Source organism: Fukomys damarensis, unplaced genomic scaffold (genome assembly GCF_012274545.1).
Source record: "Fukomys damarensis isolate Sample0158 unplaced genomic scaffold, DMR_v1.0_HiC HiC_scaffold_8, whole genome shotgun sequence".
Classification (NCBI taxonomy): domain Eukaryota; kingdom Metazoa; phylum Chordata; class Mammalia; order Rodentia; family Bathyergidae; genus Fukomys; species Fukomys damarensis.
The window spans coordinates 32,405,711-32,427,690 of record NW_022900920.1 but is presented as its reverse complement, the minus strand read 5'-3'; the positions used below and the strand labels follow the sequence as shown (position 1 = coordinate 32,427,690).

The following is a 21,980-nucleotide window of genomic DNA, read 5'->3' as shown; positions in this document are numbered from 1 at the left end:
AGTGATGCAGCAAGACCATGTTTCAACCAGGTATGGTGGTACACATTTCAAATCCCAGCATTTGAGAGGCTGAGGCAGGAAGCTCACCATGAGCTGGGGCCACACTGGACTATAAGGCCAGCCTAAACTGCATAGTGAGACCTGTCTAAAAAAAACCCATGTTTCAAAATAAATATTTTTTAAATGGCTGGGGCTATAGCTCAGTGTGAAGGCCCTCAGTTCAATCTCCACTATCACAAAAAAAAAAAAAAAAAAAATCAAATTTTTCCCATACCCAATCCTCTCCTATTTCCACTCTGCATTTCTAGATGCGTTAAAAAATCAAATTTCCCATACCCAATCCTCTCCTATTTCCACTCTGCATTTCTAGATGCGTTCTAACACTTCTATTTTCAGCATTAAGGAACATAGTCCCTCTGAATCTCACCTCTTCCTACTGTACTCTGCACAACAGTCTTCTAATTCTCACCACAAGCTGACGCTGAGTTCTTGTCCTCAAAAGGGAATTCCCTGAAGTGTGTTAATCCCCCCCAACTTCCCACACAGAAGAGTCCACATCTACTTACCAAGATTTGCTAAAAAGATTTGCTAACATTTGTAGAGACCAATTTTTTTTTCCTGTTCTATTTCTGAACACTCCCCTCCAGCTTCAGGTTTCCTAACACCACTTAATCTCCATCTAGCAGTGAGAAATCACTGTTTTCCAGTAGTCAGGACCATGACCTTGCACAGTTCCCCAATAGTTCATCCTGTCAAACATTAGCAATGCTCTTTAATTCTAGCTGCCTGCCATACCTCCTACTTTCTGTACCCCCAAAATAGCATGCCTTACCTTTGGTATCTTGCATGACAATTGAGCTATACTTTAAGAAGGTTATCAGTAGATTACTGGTCTGTACATCTGCATCCAGTGGGAGTTCCACAGAACTTATAACTGGAATAGAAAAAATAAAATGTGCTTAGCCCATAATGTATTTCCATCCAACACTCCTACCCACATAGCCAATTTGCCAGCAGGCCAGAAAATGACTAAATAAGCTTTTACCACAACAGAGGGGAGACTAAGCACTTACCATAAAACTTTTTATCTCATCTTCCTAAGCATCTAGAGGCCTTCTACTTCCCATACTAAGCCAAACAACCTTCTCTTCCATCTAAGGTCAGTCTCTAGGAACAGTGCTTATTTCCCAACATCCTAGGAAGGGTATGTTCATGCCACTTCCGATCCAAGTAACCCCCAAAGAGTTCAGGACCCTTCTTAAAGGCACTGTGGTTTCTATCTTTTAAAAAAATCTTATTGAATATAAATGAACTTTGATAAGTCTCTTGCTTAAAATACATTAAGATTGCTTCCTAATAAGGAAAATTCTGTCTCAAATTTGAGAACAAGCCTTCAGATTAGAAGTAGTACCCAAGACGAATGGGGCAAAAGTTAAAGCAGAAGGGCCAGGGATGTAGCTCAGTGGCACTGCGCCTGCCTGGCAAGTGCTAGGGCCAGAGTTCAATACCTGGTACTTTAAAAAAAAAAAAGGCAGAATTACACTCAAATTCTACCCATTAATCCCTTGCGCCCTGAATTGGAACCTGAAAAGCAAAATCAAACTGAAACAGGAAGACATTACTGATGGGAACAGCCTGGGACTCAAGGTTTATATATCCAGCTTCTGTTTCTAAGAGAGCTCCCCAAACCCCTACTTCCTGAGTTACACTCCCAGTGAACAATGAGGGACCACAGTAGGACTGATCCACACAGAACATAGCCTTTATGCAGACTCCCCAAGATTGTAAGACTTCAAATTATAATTAGTCACCTTGATAAGTGCCTCTACACTGTCTAAGAAGTGAAATACAAACAAAAGGAGCCACATGACAGTCCAGACAAGCTGGAGAATCTATAGCTGAGTACTCAGCTGAGTCTGGGATACTGCTCATTATATGTATTCATAACCATAATGGATCCCTCTGGAGTTATTACAGCATATGCTGTGAAGGGTTATTAACAATGGGAAATATTTGCATATTACAGATCCGCAATACACAGCAAGCACAACAAAAAGTCTTAAGGGAAGAAATTAACAAGCCCAACTTCTGGCCCCAAAGAAGTAATAAAAGATAAATATACTTTTATACTGAAGTACTAAAAGGTCTTAATTCATGCTAGGGGTTAATGGCCTGAGATGGTCATTTCAAACCACAGCATCTTTTGATGCTCATCCCATAAGCGTGGCTTTGTCCAGCACAAAGAATATCTCAATGGTAAGTGGGACGTCTTTCCTACTCTCACATGGCAATAACTGGGAAACTATCTTATATAATATGTAGAAATATAGAAGTATATGTATTTTTAGTTTACCAAAGTCCTCTCATGCCAAGGCGGAGTTGTCAAATGTCAAATCTGAGCTGAGAACAAATGTTACAGCTAAACTGCTGGCTTTTAAAAATAATAGTTCCAGTGACATACCTTTAAATATAACATAGTGCTACTGAAGAGCACTATGATTAAAAACTAAAAATTAAAAATAAGGTTATAATACTTAGGACCCCTACAGAAAGGAAACAAGTTATGAGAGAGGAAAAAGAACAAACAGAACAGACAGAATAAAATCCCTCACAAATTAAAATCTCCTTCCTAAAGAAGCATTATTCCTTGATCTTAGGCTTCATAATTCTTCCTAGTTTTGTTAAGAAGGACAGTCATTTGAAAGTGGGATGACTTGATCTTCCCACTAGAAAAAATAAAAGCTCACTGGTTGTAGGTAAGTAAACACAAACTCTGCCATTGCATAATCAAGTGTGTGGGTGGAAGTGTTCACAATGAACAGTTTGAAAGGCAGTTCTTCAAAGCCTTCAAAATTCAACATCACATGGAATTGAGGTATATATTTATATATGGCTTTTGCTATCCATGGCAACCAGGCAGGCTTCATCCTTAAAGAGAAAGTACAGAATTTCCATTGGCTTATCTGATGACCTGAATAAACAGACAAGGAGGAAATCCTTACTACTAGCTCCTTCTCATTAAGATATTTCGGAATTAGGATTTCAATTCTCAGAAGATCCAATTTGCTGCCATGGACCTGAATATATATCAATGGCACTTCTTTGCCATACTCCCTTGTATGGCTTAAACTGCCTTAAAATGCTTATGCCACAACTCTATACAAAAATTTAGGAACTGAGAATGCAGCTCAGAGATAAACTGCTCATGTACCATGCATGAGGCTAAATTTGGTGCCCAACACCTCACACTTAAAAGAATAACAACAGCCAGCCATGGTACACGCCCAGCACTCTCGAAGGCTGAAGCAGAAGGATAGCAAGTTCGAGCCCAATCTACCATACTTAGTGAGATTCTGTCTCAAAATAAAAAATAAAAAATAGGGTAGGAATATAGCTTAGTACAAACACCCTCAGTTTGATCCCCAGTACTACAAATAATAATAATAAAACAATAACAGCGAGGCATGGTGGCACACACTTGTAATCCCAGCATAAGGAAGCTGAGATAGGGGAATTACCATGTGTTTGAGGCTAGCCAGGGATATATAATGAGCTCAAGGCCAGCCTGGACTGCACAGTAAGACCCCATCTCAAAAAAAAGTAAAAACAAGGGCTGGAGATTTAGCTCAGTGGTTCTGGCGCCTGCCTTGCAAGCACAACAACCCAAGTTCGATCCCCGGTACCAAAAACAAAAAAAAGTAAAAACAATAACAAAAAACTTACGGGAGAAAAACAGAGCAAAGAAGATTATTTCACATACAAGCAGGTGGGAGGCCAGGACTGGTGGCACACACCTGTAGTACCTCCCAAACTCCCAATTAAAAGCAGGAGGATTGCCATGAGTTCAAGGCCAATCTAGGCTCCATAGTAAGTTCAAAGTCAGCCTGGACTACATAGCAAGACCCTGTCTCAAAAACAAAAAAAAAAAAAAAAAAGGCCAGGGATTTAGCTCAGTGGTTCCACTGCCTGCTTTGCAAGCGCAAGGTCCCCAGTTCGAACCCTGGTACCAAAAAAAAATCAAAAAGAACAGAATGAGTCAGGGATATGGCTCAGCAGCACCTTACCTGCCTTGCAAGTGCAAGTTCCTGAGTTTGATCCCCTATACCAGGGAGAAAAAACAAAACAGGAGTGGAACACAAAGAAAAGATCAGGGCCGGGGATTTAGCTCAGTGGTTCCACCACTTGCCTCACAAGTGCAAGGTCCTGAGTTTGATCTCTGGTACCAAAAAATGTTTAAAAATTAAAAGTAAAATTAAAATCTAAAAAAAGATCAAAATTGGATTTCCTGTACTGCTTATGCAAAATGAGTTCGATATTTGACGTATAATATCAAGTATTAATAGTATAACCCAGGCATGATGGCACACGCCTGTAATCCCAGTACTTGGGAGGCTGAGGCAGGAGGATTGCTGGGAGTTTGAGACCAGCCTGAGCTACATAGTGAGTTCCAGGGCAGTCTCAACTACATAGTGAGACCCTGTCTCAAAAAAAAAAAAAAGTATTAATGCTATAACATCAAATTTTAATGTAGCTTATTTTCAGGCTAAGGTACACCCCCGTTTCAATAGAACCAATCCAGGTAAGGTAACACAAAGATTTTTGGAACAAATTCATAATTTCGTTTTTAACTCACATAAAAATCATACATAGTTATGATATATCAAGTGATATTTTGATACATATGTACACTGCATGATATTTAAATTAGGTTAATATATCTTTCCTCAAACATAATTTCTTTTTCACTTGTTTTGTTGAGACAGGGTCTCATCATGTAGTTTAGGCTGGCCTCGAATTCACTATGTAGTTCAGGCTGGTCCTGAACTCACAGTGCTCCTGCCTCAGCATTCTAAATGCTGGGATTAAAGGCATGCATCACCATGCCCAGCTAAACATAATTTCTGTTATATTCCGTTTACATTCCAGCCATGAGATTTATAACGGGACAATTTGCTTTGCTGCTTTTAGGGAAAGAAGTCTTAAATATCTACCAAACTCCCAATTGAAATACACTTAATCCTGTGCTATTTCCACCTGGGAGTATCTGGCAGATACATAACAGTAAGTGAATTCACTTTTCCATTCATTTATTCAACAAATATTTACTAAGCGATCACCACGCCTGGCACCATGCTGACCATACTACTAAGCAGAACAGATACAGTCCCTGCCCTGTTAGCTTTTCTGCTTTGTATTCTGTACTTTCAGTGAACTGGCTCCTCTGCCTCAATGTCCTCATCTGTAAAATGGTTACGAGGGATAACATCACTATTTTACATGTATTTCAGTACAGTCATAAAATTATTTTATTTTATAAAATATTTCATCTGAGCCTGAGAAGAACACGGAGAGTTCAGCAGGACACACACTGCTGGATTCCGAGGTCCCTTTCAGATCTAACATGCCATAATCCACCACCCTCACCCCCATCCCCAGGTACCAGGGATCAAACTCAGGACCTTGCACTTGTGAGGCAGGCACAGCACCACTGAGCTACATCCCTGGACCGTGACATGCCATGATTCTAAGACCGTTCCAGAAGACAGGCTAGAGTTACAGTGGTTTCTTTTATCGTTCTTTGTTTATTTTTTTATTTTTGAGGCAGGATCTCCCTTTGTAGTTCAGGTTAGCCTTGAACTCACTTTGTAGCCCATGCTGACCTTGAATTTGAGGTGATCCTCTTGCCTCAGCCTCCCAAGTTCTGGATTACAGGTGAACACTACCACACCCACGTCTTGTTTCTCAAAGAAAAAGTACTTGACTATCTTTTCCAAAGTTTTCTTTGGAGCTTCAGGAGTCCTGAGGGGTGGTACTATAGGCCATCAAATCATCAAATTTCCTCTTTCCTTTTCACAATTCTGTTTTGTTTTGTTTTCTGAGATAGCATCTTGCTATGCTTCCCAAACTGGTCTCAAACTCCTGAGCTCAATGACCTTCCCATCTCAGCCTCTCTACGACTGTGGGCCCTGCACCCCCTACTCAGCTTAGGCAAACCTCTTAATTGAAAGAATCAATAACTGTGCTCTTTGTTCAATACAGCTACACTCACCCTAAGTTCTAGGACAATATAAATCAAGAAGACAGAAGTGGCGAGCTCACCATCAGAGGACGGTGGTGTGGTCCCGAGTGGTGTGACCGGAGCTGTTGGAATGGGACTGACTGGGGTGGTCACCAAGCCCATTTCTGGATGACTCTGAAAGAGGACACAGATGGTTTAAACAAAAAAATAGAAAATACAGTTCTCCCTGATCCAGTCCATCTTCTGCTGCCTCCTCACAGGAACTGGTGGCCTTCTAACCAGACTGAAACCTCACCAAAAAGGAACTCCTGAAATACACGTGAAGCCCTGATTACTGCTGCTCCTTGCTGAGCTCTACCAAGACACTCTGTGGGTTTGTTTTCTTTAAGCAACTAGGCTGCCATTAACTAAATTTCTGTAGAACCATGCAAAAAAAACTACAGTAAATAAATTATTCAGATGATTTTACATGAAAGTGGGCGTCTGTGGTCCTCTGAGAACAAAGAGCCATCTAAAACACATCCATAGGCTCTTCTAATGACCACACAACTGACAGATATCGGTCAGCTTAAAAAGAAAATGGCGTCTGTTCTACAACAGACAACAGCACGTGAGAAACACAGGAAGACACTCACTAGGACCAAAACAGGTGAGTCTTATGCATGACCTTCCTCAGCCATCCCTGACACATCAACTCTGGAGAATCAAACCATAGCAGCTCTTTTTAATCTCCCTTGACTTGCAGTTTTACCAATCCTTTACCTTTCTCACCTCTTCTTTAAAAATCAGTTAATGGAGGGGAAGGGAAAAGGAGTAAGATATGTTATGTACACATACCAACTCCCCACAATGAATGTTAGCATTATGCACGGTAAATATGTACTAATAAAAATTAAAAATTTTTAAATATAAAGATAAAATCAGTTATGGAATTTGGAGAAAAGATGAGAAACACAGTGAGAAAAGTAGATAAGCTCTCTTATGTTAGCAATGATGAAAACTATTACATGCCCTTCAAGGTAGATACCAAACCAACATTCTGCTTTTAAAGTATGACCTTATTTTTTGGTTAAAACTCAGTGGATTCCATATACATCTGGCCTTTGAGAGGGGAAAAAAAAAAGTATAAGCAAACTTTCCCTGAAAAGAAACCTACATACATATTTTAAAGAGTCTAGCTTTAAGACAAAAACACTTTATCAATTTTTTAAGATAGCTTTCATGAACTTGAGTTCTTGACCTATTTTAGTACCCTCTGTGCCAGCTAGAAAGGCTATCCCACTGGCATATGACTAACATTCAGAATATCATGTCTTCCTGCTTTCAAAGATAATAGACCATTCTGTCTGTTAACAGCTAACCATATCCTAAAGAGGATTTTTTTTACTTCTCTGCAAACTGGTAAGATAAAGTAAGTGATGGCCTATTTTATTTTCAGCTGTAGTTCCACAGGAGTTTGGAAAGCAGAAAGCTATAAATAAAAATAAATACCAGAGCCAGGTGTGGTGGCGCACACCTATAATCCCAACACTTGGGAGACTGATGTAGTAGAATCACTGAGTAATAGGCCAACCTGGGCTACACTCAGCCTGAACATATAGTGAGACTGTCTCAAAAAAAAAAAAAAAAAAAAAAAGCAGGTAACACTGAGACTTTCTAGTGAGAAAAATGAAGTAACTGCAAGTCTTCGGGATTAAGAGAACCAGGAACTTTGCCTGTCAATACACTGACTTACTTCAGGACCAGAGGACAGTATGGTGTTACTCTGTTACTACCAATTACCAAGGGGAAACAGAGTTTAAACAGCTATAACCAGGACACTTGCATGGTGCCACTGAGCTAAATCCCCAGCCTCAACCAGGATGCTTTTTAAGAGAATGAATGTGTATGAAATTCAGGGAGAATAATGCGTTGGGGTTTTTAATGTAACCAACCTGAGCTAACACTGTGATGAAGTTGCGATTCAAATGAACAGCTTCATAAAGTGCCAGAAGAATGGCCTCGTTGGTTCTAAAGAAAAAGAGAACAAGGTAAGCTTCATCACAGCTCCTTATGGTCACTCCCTTGAGTTTCTAAGGCTCCCATGTACCTCCTGTGTGGCAGATGCAAAAGCATACAGATGAGGAAATGAAGTCCTTCAGACCTGCTCTTCTCTACTTCATTCACTATCTTCCCTCTTACTTTTCCACCCCATCCAGTTAAACCTTTAGATAGTTCAGATCCTCAGCCCTTTTCATTTTATTCCTGAGATAGTTTGGTTCGGTTTCTTCAGGCTCTATACATACAACAACAAAACAGAGATTTCTAAGGATCTATTATTGTTTAAAACCCAAGGAACATTTGATAAAATCACCAAAAAAAAGTTTGAATCTGTAAAAGATCATCCAGAAGTAACACTTCCCACTTTCATATCCAGCAGGAGAGTTTATACAGTGAAGTCTGAGTCACTGCTGAGAACATCAAGCACTTACTGTACTGAGATTTTCTCATGGGCATCTGCTATGAACATGCTGCCCACCTGTGGAGAAAAAAAGAACTGCAGCCTTTACGATGAAGGAAAATGTGAACGTAGCTCTATGCCCCTGAAATTTTGGGTGTGGGTGTGGGTGTGGGTGTGTACATGCTCAGTGGAGATTACATCCAGGGCCTATGCACTGAGCTACATTACATTCCCGGCATTTGGGAGGCTGAGACCAGAGAACTGCACAAGTTTGAGGCCAGTATGGGCTACACAGTGAGTTCAAGGCCAGCCTGAAATACAGAGTGAGACCGTTTAAAAAAATAGGCAGAATTCTGACTTGTGTACCTTTCTGTAGCAATCAGGGGTAAAAAATCAGTCCCAGAGAAATCAAAGTTCCCCTCCCTTATCTCACCTGATTTTGGAACTTGCTAAAGGAGACAGAATTCCACGTAAAATATGCTCTGAGCAGCCTTTCTCCCCTTAAACGTCTGACTGCTGAGTCCAACACTGCTACCCCTGAAGACCTCCTGTATTTCTGAGCAGGACAAAAAAAAACATGTAGGACTTACCATATTTGTTAAAGCTGAGAAAAAACCACTCTGGTGTTCTTCTTCCTTGTCTTTATACTGCCTGAACAAAGAGAACTAAATTCAGGATCATTTATCAAGTATGTCTTTGTCCCTGACATTCTAGATAATCAGGAGGGCACTGTTTGAAATCTCTGACTACCGAAAACTAAAGTATTATGAGCATCCAGCCCTGAAACTGCCCTGCAAGCTCACAGGCACTCTCTGCTCCTGAGGCACAGTGCACCAAAATGCCAGGCTACTTTGGGAAAGACTTAGAAAGCAAGATGCAAAAGTGTGAAACATATGGCTGAACCATTTATTTCCCAAACAGACTATTACTTGAAAAATGTGACAGTGAAATTGCTTTAAGGCTGTAACAGTAAAAAATCTTGTTTGTTTTTGAAGGAGAAGGAAGAAAATCAGAAAGCTAAAACATTTGTAGAAATGAAACAGATTTGAAGTCCCAAAACCCAATTGTGTGTGAGGAAAGTCAGAGAGGAACAAAAGACCATGCCTGGCCTTCTGCAAGTTTAAAGACATTTCTGTTTTCCATTCAAGGGATACCAGATCCTTTTCCACACTTAGCTAGAAGAAAAGCAAGCATCAATGAAGAGAGCCCTACAGGAAACAGGAACTCCAGGAAGTTGAGATTAATCACAAATGAGAAAGAATACTCAGGCTGGAGGAGTAGCTCAGTGGTAGAGCATAAGCTTACCATGCATAAGGCCTTGGATTCAATTCCCAGGATTAAAAAAAAAAAAAAAAAAGTAAGAAGAAAGAAGAAACATCTGCTCGAACTAGATCTAATTCAATGCTGTTTTCTCCATTTGTTTATTTATATATTCACTTGCTTGCTTATTTTTGTGTAACTGGGCATCAAATACAGGCCCTTGAGCATACTAAGCAGTCTATTCCCAAGCTATAGTCCCCAGTTCCTCCCATTCCTTTTCCCTGGGGCACATGAGACTGAACTCAGGGCCTTGTATATGTTAGGCAAGTACTCTACCATTAAACTAGGTCCTCAGTCCTTATTTTATTTTTGAGACAAGGTCTTGCTAAATTGCCAGAGCTATGGGTGGGGATATAGCTCAGAGGCACCACACCTGCCTGGCAGGTGCAAAGTCCTGAGTTCAATCTCCAATACTGGAAATAAATAAATAAAAATAAAATTATGTAGGGCCGAGGATTTAGCTCAGTGGTTCCGCTGCCTACCTTGCAAGCGTAAGGACCCAAGTTCAATCCCCGGTACCAAAAAATAAAATAAAAAATAAAAAATTTTTTAAAAATAAAAATACGTTGGACATGGTGGCACAAGGATCACTGTGAGTTCGAGACCAGCCTGGGCTACAAAGTGAGTTCCAGGTCAGTCTCAACTATATAGTGAGACCCTGTTTCAAAAAGAATAAAAATAAATTGCCAGAAGACAGGGGATTTAGCTCAGTGGTTTGCTGCCTGCCTTGCAAGTGCAAGGTCCCAAGTTCGATTCCCAGTACCAAATAAATAAATACATTGCCAGAGCTGGCCTCAAACTTAGAACTCTGTTGCTTTAGCCTCCCAAGTAGCTAGGATCACACACCTGTCTACTCCTTTTTATTTTTTTAAGAGTACAAGTAGCTGGGCATGGTGGTGTATGTCTGTATTCCCAGCACTGAGGAAGCTGAGGCAAGAAGACTGCTGAGAGTTAGAGGCCAGCTCAGGCTACACAGTGAGTTCAAGGCCAGCCTGAACAACACAGTGAGACCCTGGAGAGAGAAAGGAGGGGGGGGAGAATCCAAAAAAATTGGTGCTTAATGACCTTTTTTTTTAACATAGAAAAATATAATTGGGCTAAACAGAAAAAGCCTGCTTGTAGCTAGAAATATAATTAAATTTTTTGCAATAAAATAGCAAAGTCTGCAAAAGAATGTACCCAATTGCTTAGACTACAAATACACCAAATGGTTACTTTTCCCTGGTGTTAAAAACAACCCCTGCTAATTCCATCAGCTGAGCTACTGCAAATACATCTGCATGGAGGTGAACCTCTGAACACTCCCAGGATGGGTCACGGAATTCTACCCAACAACTCTAACAAGTCTGTTACTGAATGAACCAATTCAGATGAAAATGGTGGACTTACCTGTTGTATTCAGATAAAGCCTGAGCGATCACAAGCCCCATTCCCTAGAAGAGCAAAAACAGCAAAAAAAATAAGCAAGCAATCCTTGGGGCTAATGGTGATACTGTGACTCAGCCAGGAAGAAATGCTAAACCCTACACTCCATGCCCCAGAAGCTAGGCCTGAAAGTTAACAATAAGGAGAGAAATTCTGAGAGACACTGTCAAGCAGAAAAAAATTTCTTTGGAAAGATTTTGCTTATCTAATTATCTTCCTTAAGGTTCCCAGATGGAATTTAAAACTGAGTAAAAAGGTGGAAAAAAAACAGCGGAGATGTCCGGGGATTTAGCTCAGTGGCACCATACCTGCCTCACAAGCACAGGGTCCCAAGTTTGATCTTCAATCCCCGGTACCAAAAAAAAGAAGAAAAAAAAACAAAAACAAACAAACAGTGGAGATTACTGACAGTTTCACTGGGATTGTTTCACTTTCGAAGAAAAGACGAAGATAGACTATTCAAGCAACAAGCCCCCAAAAATATTGGAAACAGGCACAATAAAATTGACAATGAGTCACATGCTAAATGTGTACAAACAAGTCACTTCCTTAGGCCATAAGAAAACAAGAGTTAAAGGAGTAGAAGCAGCCAGGCGTGGTGGTGATCCCAGCACTCAGGAGGCTGAGACAAGAGGACTGCTGTGAGTTCCAGGCCAGCAACACAGCAAGACTCTGCCTCAAAAAAAAAAAAAAAAAACAAAAGGAAGGGCCGGGATTTAGCTCAGTGGTGCCACCATCTGCCTCATAAGTACAAAGTCCTAAATTCGATCCCCCTTTACCAAAAAAACAAACAAACAAACAAACGAGAGCAGGGGGAAAAAAAAGAAGCACCCAATAAATGTTAATACAACCTATCAACATGCCCTCAGAACCTATGAGGCATGACACAAAAATCAAGTAAGGCCACAAGGTGAAACCTGTATGCCTTTTTTTATTTTTGTTTTTTGGTTTTTTGGGGTTTTTTTTTTTAGTGCCGGGGATCGAACTCCGGTCCTTGCGCTTGCAAGGCAGGCCACCGAACCGCTGAGCTAAATCCCCGGCCCTGTATGCCTATTTTTAATAAGGGGGAAAAAGAAATACAGCAAGGCATCTGGTCATCTTTCTCCTTATACTCAAAGATCAGAAGCAGGAATGCTGGTATACGCCTATAATACCAGCAGTGGGAAGGGTGAAGCAGGATTGCCACAAGTTCAAGGCCAGCCTGAACTACACAGAGGGACCTTGTCTCAAAAAACCAAAAAAGAAAAAGGAAAAAAAAATAAAACATTATTCTGCAGACTTTCAAGGCTATACATACATAGCAGATACATATTATCCTTCAAGTTTCAGCTTTAATGAGGCAGGCTATAGATACCGTGTAGCTGGTTCTATAAGAAGGAACCTCCCAAAATTCAGTCATCTGCGTTCTTCCTCTTGGGTGTGGAACTTAACCAGCCCTGGAGAGCAGCCAGCCTTGGCACACCAAAGCATCAACAACCAACCATGTCATCATGATCACTCAGCAAGTCAATGTCCCCTCAAACCTTCTTCCTCAACACTAAGACAACAGCACTGATGCTCTCTCAAATTCACTCTTTTTTTTCCCAGTACGAGAAATGGAACTCAGGACCTTGTGCTTGCCAGGCAGGCGCTGCACCACTGAGCTACATCCCTGGTCCCAGTTCATTCTTGATAGGCAGATGATACAGCACACTGGCTCTCTGTCTACATGTCCCCTGAAAGTAAGGCCACTGAACTCCAGCAAGACAACATAAGATCCAGATACTCACGTTGAGGGTGGCCTCATCATCCACAATGGAGAGCTTCACAATATACGGGTTCACAGACTGTTCAACGAGAGGAGAGTCTTTAAGAAACTCTTATTAGCTTTAAGAAACTCTCATTAGCTATTTAAGAAACTCTTATTAGCTATTTCAAAAAGTATTCATAAAAAAGCTTCTATAAGGCCTTCTTTTGGGGTCAGACAGTTGAGAGGACTCACTATGAGCCCAGGCTGGCCTCAAATTGGTGGCGATCCTCCTGCCTCAGCACCTCCCAAGTGTTGGGATGACAGGTGTGCACCACCACATCTGGCTGTGTAAGGCCTTCTTCTACAGTGATGTTCCTGATACGCAGCCACCTACCTTGCCTGCTGACTCCTCCCATTTCCAGTAAATCTCTCAGCACATATGAATATGTCAAGTACACATATGTGTATGCTTGTGTGCACATGCACGCACGCACACACATACATACACACCAGTTCTCTTCTACCTGCATTTTCCTCTAGGCTGAATTAGCTCAGGCATATGCTCACTACTACTCCCATCTTTCCATCTTACTTGTTTCTAAAAAGTAAGTGAACACACCACAAAACACTTTGTCCTACCCCACTGAATCTACAAGGGTAGCTGTCTTTTGGGGGATATAAAAGCTACTTTGCCATAAGGTGCATATTTATGAGTTGCTAACTTACATTCTCATCCCAAAGGCTCCCTAAGCATTTCACAAACTATATGCAAAGACTGGCTCACCCACCCGTAAAACAAAGCCACCTTGGGGGTGGGAAGTGGCAGCTGTTTAACAGCCAGAGAGGCCATTTATGGAGATCTGATACCCAAATAACACTACAGGGGGAGCTGAAAAAAGGATGTAATTACCCAAGCAACAATCTGGTCAGGACACTGGGATTTAATGATTGTTCCATCACTTTTAGCACTGGAAGATTTCTTGAGCTTTTCTAGACCCAATCTCAGCTGGGCAGCATATGGAAATGGACATATATTTAAACTCATTAAACAACTGGACCATCTCCTCCAAGTGGAACAGGAACCAACAACCCACCCACAGTATGTGAGATAGACCTCATACAGATCAGGCCTCAATTCTAACCCAAGGGAAGCAAGGAACAATAGTTCTCAGACTGGCAATTTTTATAGCTACCAAGAAAACTCATTACTAAGAAAGTTGAAAACCCAACTGAAAGACTAACCCCCCATGTAGACCTCATTTAATCACGTTTCTGAAGTTATCTTTCACATGTCACTTGGGAATACAGAAAGAGCTTTGCTTTCTTAACAGCCAAAATGTGGCATTTTACATAACACACATCAAAGATGTAGAACGCACTGACAGAGGGAAAGCTCTCCACATCTCTTCCTATTGCCAACACTCGAATTCTGCTGGTATCACAGACTTCAGGCAAGAGCCCATGCAATTGGACCCTTGGGAAAGAAAACCATCAGCTGGCTGCCCTACAGGTGCTGCTGCAAGGACAGCAATGTCAGAAAGGGCAGATCACTATTTTCTTGGCAGAATTCTTCCCAGTCCTAGTCACTTACCTTTCCAAAAGAGGACTGTATTAGGTAATAGTATGGATCATCTGATTATCAAGACCAGCATGTGCTTTAGCAGCAGTTAAGGTGGCTAAGAGCTAAGATTTGAGTTCTAGTTGTTAATTATAACAAGTTAGATACACTGGGCCAAGGATGTAGCTCAGTGGTTCCGCCACCTGCCTTGAAAGCGCAAGGACCCAAGTTTGATCCCCAGTACCAAAAACAAACAAACAAGTTAGATACATTAATTAACCTAAGCTTAAACTTCTTCATCTGTAAAATGGAGTATTTTCTATCTTGAGTTACTGTAAGCCTTAAATTAAGACAGAAAATACTCTCTTTTTTTGAGACAGTACTTCATGAGTTGTCCAGACTGATCTCATACTTGTGATCATCCTGCCTCAGCCTCCCAAGTAGCGGAAAATGCAGGTGTGCGCCACCACGCCCAGAAAGGTATGTTAAACCCTTAGCAGTGTCTAGTATATGGCTAGAGGGTAATACTCAGTGGCTATATTTTTTCCTCTTTAGCATTATTTCTATATTCAAAGGAAAGTCCTTTAGGGCGAAGACAAAAAGGGAAGAAAAAAAAGGAACAGTCTGCAAGCAGACATAAGAAACAATTTTGTTCCTAGCATAGTGATACACACCTGTAATCCTGGCACTCGGGGAGGCTGAGGTAGAAGAACTACAAATTCAAGCTCAGCCTGGGCAATTTATTGACTTAAAAAGACCCTGTCTCAATATAAAAATTAAAAGGGCTTGGAATGTAGCTCAGTGCAAAGGTCCTTGGTTCAATCCCCTGGTAAAATAAAAGAGACAGAGACAGAGTGGAGGAGAGAAAAGGAGAAGACAGGAGAGGAGAGGAAAAGAGAAGACAAAACACAATTGTGTAAGTTCTGGGAAACATTGTGCTAAGCGCAGGAGTTGGGGTTTGAGTCACTTCAAGAAACTTCCTCCCAGGATAGTGAGGCAGCCTAAAAGATGATGCTTTTATGCTGTAAAGCTTTCTATTCTCTGATGCTGGTTACCCTTATACACACACACACACACACACACACACACACCTATTAATCCAGTCATTTTTTTTTTCACACACAAGACAGACTTACAAACTCAGTGACCCTTTATAGGATCATTCTAATATTGTCCTCCTTGTCTATGGCCATACCACCCAATAAGCAGATCTTGTCCAAGGCCTCTTGCCTTGATTCAATCTTAAATTTCACCTACCATTTTCATTGTTCTCTAGATTTTGTTTCTCCACCCTATCTCTTTAGATGAAATGATCAAAACAAAATGCATTATTTGAAGTGGAAGAACTACACATGCACTGCACATGGTCTTTTCCATTACTTCGATTCCTTATGCCCAATGCTTCTTCACCTATCTGGGTACCTCACCTCTCTGATGCTCCACACCATTACAGAAGGATTACACTTATCCTGCAGGGCATGGTGCTGGTAGCTAGAACGCTATTCTCCCCAGCATAACCTCTGCTACCAGCTTACATAAAATTCCACCAGCTTTTGGTTTTACTATGTTCATGGAATTCTTCATGTTCCTGTCAAAAGATTTCCTGCTCCATGGTCACCAGGCTTTCTTAATGATTTCTGGTGAGTGACTCATATCAAATGCTGGCCAGTAGCTCAACCTTGCCTGCTATATTAATTCTTCTGGGAGCTTCTGACAGACCATAAATGCATACCTCACTCTAGCAATGGGATTTTCTCCAGCTTCTTGGCCACATCCAATTTTTCAGGCTGACACTTCAGAGAGCCCTATGGTTTACATTTACAGATACCAACCACTGCCTTGCAATGGCCTGCACCCAACTGTTCTGAAAACACTCATCACTGATGATGTACATTCCCATCACATAAAATCAACTCCATTTAAGTATGCTCAGCATTTTTCCTCAGCTATTTTTCTTACTGTTAGAATAAGGTCCAGAGGTTTTTTAACACATGACATAATACCTATCATGCCAGCCCCTCCAGATCACCAGTAAAACAGGGATTGGTGATAAATTACGTATTTATTAGTAGCTCTATGCCCCATTCATCTGCTCCTACAAGAAAATGAAAGTGATCATCAATCAGTCCCTGGGATATACAACACAGCTCCACATATTCCAATCCATTCTTAAATTTTCTTTCTCACAGCCTCCCCTTTCCATCTTCCATATTTCTCCTTATAAGAATATACTCCAGCTGAACACGGTGTGCACACCTTACTCCCGGCACTCAGGAGGCTGAGGAAGGATAGTCACAAGGCCAGCCTGGGATACACAGTGAGTTCAAGACAAGCCTGAACTACGTGGTAAAACCCTGTCTCAAAAGAAGAAAGGAAAGAAGGAAGGTAGGGGGAGAAATCCAGATTTTATGTTACCCATCACTTTGTTTTGCACCGAGAATCAAACTCAAGGGCTCCTACTTACAAGACATACTCTGCACTGCTGAGGTACATTCCTGGCCCTACTCATCACTTTCAACCTGTCCAAATAGTTTGACTATGAATGATATAAAAAAATCACTATGTGCCAGGAAGGTAGCCCATGCATAAGGCAAGAAAATCTCACGTTTGGGACATTAGAGAAAGACTGTCTCAAAATAAAAGTAAAACAGCCCATTTGCCCATTAGTTGGAGACTGGATAAAGAAGATATGGTTTTTCTATAAAATGGAATACTATTCAGCCATAAAGAATGAGAAAGTAGATTTATTCATAGGAAAATGGATACATATTGAGGATATACTCCTAAGTGAAATACATAAGTCACACGTGTAAATACCGAATAGTTTCTCTGGTGTGAAAAACTATAATATTACATAAGATCCTAATGATATATTTGACAGTGTGAAATAGGAAGAAAAGGGCTAAAGGTGTAGGGAAAGTGGGAAGGGTAGGGGAAAGGTAATAAGGGAAAAGAAAAAATATGAGAAAATGAAAAAATGTAAATAAAGTGTTTGTAAATGGGGAGGGTAAGGGGGGGTGAAGGGAGGGCAGGGACAAGGGGAAAAATGAGAACCAAGAGCTGCCATGTAAAGGTACAAGATCCCAATGATGAATGTAACTATACTGTACACCTAAAATGTACCAATAAACTCAATGAGAGGAAAAAAAATAAAAATAAAAGTTAAAAAGGGCTGGAGCTATAGTTTAGTGGTTGAGTACCCTTGGGGTCAATCCCCAGTACAGTTAAAAAACAAATCACTAAGTAAGCCCCTCAAGCCCAAGGACCCAAGTTCAGTCCCTGGTAGCAAAAAAGAAAAAAAATCACTAAGTAAAAGCAAGAAGGTCAGAAAAGAAAATTATCTCCAACTCTCACAGCATTGCTACTTTATAAGTGAAGAAAGTCAGGCTGCCTCAAGGCACCGCTGACTTTTGAAGTACTCTGAGTGTCTAGGACTCTATCAAATGCTTCCAACTCCTTAATATGTATGGTATGGTAGTACAAACCTGTACTCCCAGCACTCAGGCTGAGGCAGGAACATGAATTTACTACAGTCCCCATAAACATGTACTGTAATTCTTTGTATATATAAATTTTTAAAATATTGTAAAGTTTAACTTTACTATTAACAAAAGTTCTTGGGATGTAGCTCAGTGTTCCCTAGTTATAATCTCCAGTACTGCAAAACACAAAATAAATGAGAAGAAAAAAACCCACACAAAATAAAATAAAATTCATTGTAAAACGTTCATAGGTGGTTCTAATAAGGTGAGTTTAAAAACACTACATTAGGAAGACAGCAGAGTGGAGAACAGCAGAGAAAACAGCCTCTTTGAGATTTGGTGTCCAGATGCTGGAATACAGCAATGCAAGGAAGACAGAAGTTAGAAGTGGGATCCCAGGACCCGGCAAGGAACTGAAGTGAAAACTGAAGCACATGGGGAGAGTGAGGAGAAAGACTTCAACAAAGAAGGAGATGGCAAGCAGTGCTCTCTCCCTGAGTCCTAAATTACTGCGTCAGAACAGCAGCTGGAACCTCAAGGCACAGGTTGACTACTGGTGAGGCATTCAGGTTTGGATGCCACACAGGAGAGGGCAACAGGCCATCTTACAGAGGGCCCAACTGAGCTCAGAATTAAGAGCAGCTTCAAGTGGACTCCATCAAGGTGAGGCAGAACTGAGTTCAACTCAGTAAGGAGGTCAAGGAGCCAAGTTCAAGCCAGCAGGAGACAGAGAACTACTGCAGGCTGAACAAAATCGGTTCCATCCTCACAGCCAGAAACCAGCATGAGCTTCATAACTAAAGGTTCAGGCTTGCTGGGATTATCCACTGTAATGCCATAAAGCTGTGGCTAGTTTGTTGGGATTAATAAACACAGATCTGGACTCTGTGTGCCCACTCTGCCTACCAATGACAGCAGAGAAATGCATTAATTGAACTTTTTTTTCTTATTTTCATCTTCTTTTTTTTGTTTTATTTTTTCTTGTCTTTTTCTATAAACATGAACATTGTTTCTAGCTTTTGTTGTAGTTCTGTTCTTTCTAGTCTTTATTTCTTCCTTCTTTCTTTCTGGTTTCCCAAAGTTTACATTATCTTCCACTGTCCTCAACCTTGCTTCTATCTTCTTCTTCTATTTCTATTTTATACTTTAGTCCTTTTAAAATTTTGCCCCTGGGGGTAAAATCATCATATTGAGGGCATATTTACTTTATAAAATTTTGTGATTTTAGATTTTGTTATATAATCACAAAACTAGTTCATATAGTTAACATGGCAAATTAATAGTGACCATAGTTTGTCATTTTCTAGGCAGTGTTTGATTCTATTTTTATTGCTAATTATATTACTTTAGCCAAGGTGACATAACTGTTCTAATCAGTTGTTCTTGGTAAGACCAGACTGAGACTGCATAAGGCTCATAAAAAAATACTATAGGCCAGTGCAAAAGAATCAGGGGGGGTGGGCCCAGGATTTATTTTAGTGGTTCCACTGCATGCCTTGCAAGCAGAAGGTCCCAAGTTCGATCCCCAGTACCAAAAGAAAAGAATCAAGGACAAGGCCAAATACGCAGCAACTTCACATTCCCAATAAATTGAAGAGGCAGAATCTTGCAACAGACTTTAAACCCAAAAGTCACCTATACCTGGAAGACATCTCAGAAAGGCAGTCACTTCCTATGGGTTCTAAACACTAGCAATAAAGCTATTTGCCAAAATCAGTTTACAAGCACCAACCCAGGAATTAAACTAAAAGAAAAAAATAAAAAGTGAGAAGACACTTAAACAAGATGCAACCCCAGACTTTCAGCTCACCAAAGGCAAACCCAGGGGCCAATGAGATAGAACAATTCAAAGACTATCCACATGGACTTCCTAAAATGGCAACAGTGGAAGTAACAAAGCAAATGAATTAGGCTCTAGAAAACAAATTAAATCAGAAATAATTTCTCTCACATCTACAGAGATGGGGACCATAATGAAAGACATGGTGAGTGACTCTAAAGCAAATACAGGAAAAAAAACAGAAGAGCTTAAGAAAATGAAGTAAACCATGAATGCCCAAAATAGGAAAGAAAAGGAATTAATGAAACAGGTTCAAACAGATATCCAGGAGATTAAAACTTTCATTGAAAGGGCTGGGGATTTAGCTCAGTGGTGCCGCCATCTGCCTCACAAGCTCAAGGACCCAAATTTGATCCCCAGTACAAAAAAAAAAAAAAAAAATTCCAATTGAAAGTATACACAGCACAACGAGCCACTGTGAGGACAGAGTATCAGATACAAAAGACAAGATTGTGGTTAGTAATCATGAAAAGAAAAGATTTCTTAAAAATAGCAAGAAACCACAAAAAAAAAAAATCAATCCAAAAGCTGCTAGATGATACAAAGAAAAGTAACATAAGACTGATCAGTCAATGAAAAAGCAGGAGATAGCGCAAAGGACAAAAAACCAGATCACAGAAGTAATAGCAGAAAACTTCTCAAGTAGGGAAAAGAATCTGACATACAGATAAGTGAGACACACAGAACTCCAATTAGCCATGATCAAACAAACAAACAAACAAACCCACGCCACAGAATATAATATCTCAGATTCCAGAAATTGGGCTGGGGATTTAGCTCAGTGGTGCCACCACCTGCCTTGCAAGCACAAGGTCCTGAGTTCAATCCCCAGTACCAAAACAAAAACAAAAATATTTCAGAAATTTAATACAAAAATAGAATATTAAAAGCTGTTAGAGAAAGGAAACAAATCACCTATAAACAAAAGGTCATCAGAATCACAGTAAACTTCTCAACACAAACCCTCAAGTCAAGGTAAGTTTGGAGTGAAATATTTCAAACCCTAAAAGAAAACAACCTCTATCCTAGACTGACATATCCCACAAAACTATCTTTCAAAATTTATGGGGAAAAAATTTATGGAGAAATAAGATATTTACATGACGAAGAACACCTGAAGTAATTTCTGACCACCAAACCAGTAGTACTCCAGAATGTTCTGAAGGATATTCTAGAAAGAAATAACAAGGACTACAACTCCATGAACCACAACAGAATGAATTCATCAGGCAAGGCAAGCAATTAGAGGAGAAAAAGGGGAACCAGCAATAGGAAAATAACATGATATGGACAAGTCAGTACTTATCAGTCGTAACCATTAATGTAAATGATTTCAATTCACCAATCAAAAGAAACAGACTGCACCTGCCTCAAAAGTGCAAGGTCCAAAGTTTGATCCCTGGTACTCCCTCAAAAAAAAAAAAAGAGAAAGAGAAGAAACAGACTGAAGGAATGGATCAAGAAGCAAGATCCAACAATATGTTGCATACAAGAAACATTTAATTCAAACAGAAATTCACAGACTAAAAGTCAAACGATGGAAAATCATACTTTATGAAACAGGTACCCAGAAAAAAGCAGGGGTAGTTATTCTATTTGCAGACAAATTAGATTTCAAGACAAGACTAAGATAGACAAAAAAGTTAATTACAGGACCAGGGATTTAGCTCAGTGGCACCATGCCTGCCTCCTGCAAGGTCCTGTGTTTGAGCCACAAAACAAAACAAAAAAGACAGCAATTACATTCCTGTAAAGGGAACAATCCAAGAGGAAGAGATAACAATCATAAATATATGTACACCAAATACCAGCACACCTAACTATATAAAACAAATGCTAACACATGAAAAATCATATGAGCACTAATACAATTGTAATGGGTGACCTCAATAACCCACTGTCTCAAGTAGATCATTCAGACAAAAAATCAACAAAGAAATTACATTCCTGTAAAGGGAACAATCCAAGAGGAAGAGATAACAATCATAAATATATGTACACCAAATACCAGCACACCTAACTATATAAAACAAATGCTAACACATGAAAAATCATATGAGCACTAATACAATTGTAATGGGTGACCTCAATAACCCACTGTCTCAAGTAGATCATTCAGACAAAAAATCAACAAAGAAATATCAGAACTGAACCAAGGAGAACACTT

At 40.2% G+C, this 21,980-nt stretch overlaps 1 protein-coding gene across 4 annotated transcripts in view; it reads right to left on the bottom strand.

The window, feature by feature from the left end:
* The window catches only part of Armh3 (armadillo like helical domain containing 3), a 164,297-nt gene that overhangs the window by 129,054 nt on the left and 13,263 nt on the right, over positions 1-21,980 (bottom strand). For all 4 annotated transcript variants that reach the window (XM_010626395.3, XM_010626396.3, XM_010626397.3 and 1 more), the window contains 7 exons: positions 12,974-13,030; positions 11,169-11,212; positions 9,050-9,110; positions 8,491-8,537; positions 7,954-8,029; positions 6,100-6,193; positions 833-934 (listed from right to left, as the gene is read on the bottom strand). In XM_010626395.3, coding sequence (XP_010624697.1) covers positions 833-934; positions 6,100-6,193; positions 7,954-8,029; positions 8,491-8,537; positions 9,050-9,110; positions 11,169-11,212; positions 12,974-13,030 — 481 coding nt within the window. The remainder of the gene's footprint in view (positions 1-832; positions 935-6,099; positions 6,194-7,953; positions 8,030-8,490; positions 8,538-9,049; positions 9,111-11,168; positions 11,213-12,973; positions 13,031-21,980) is intronic.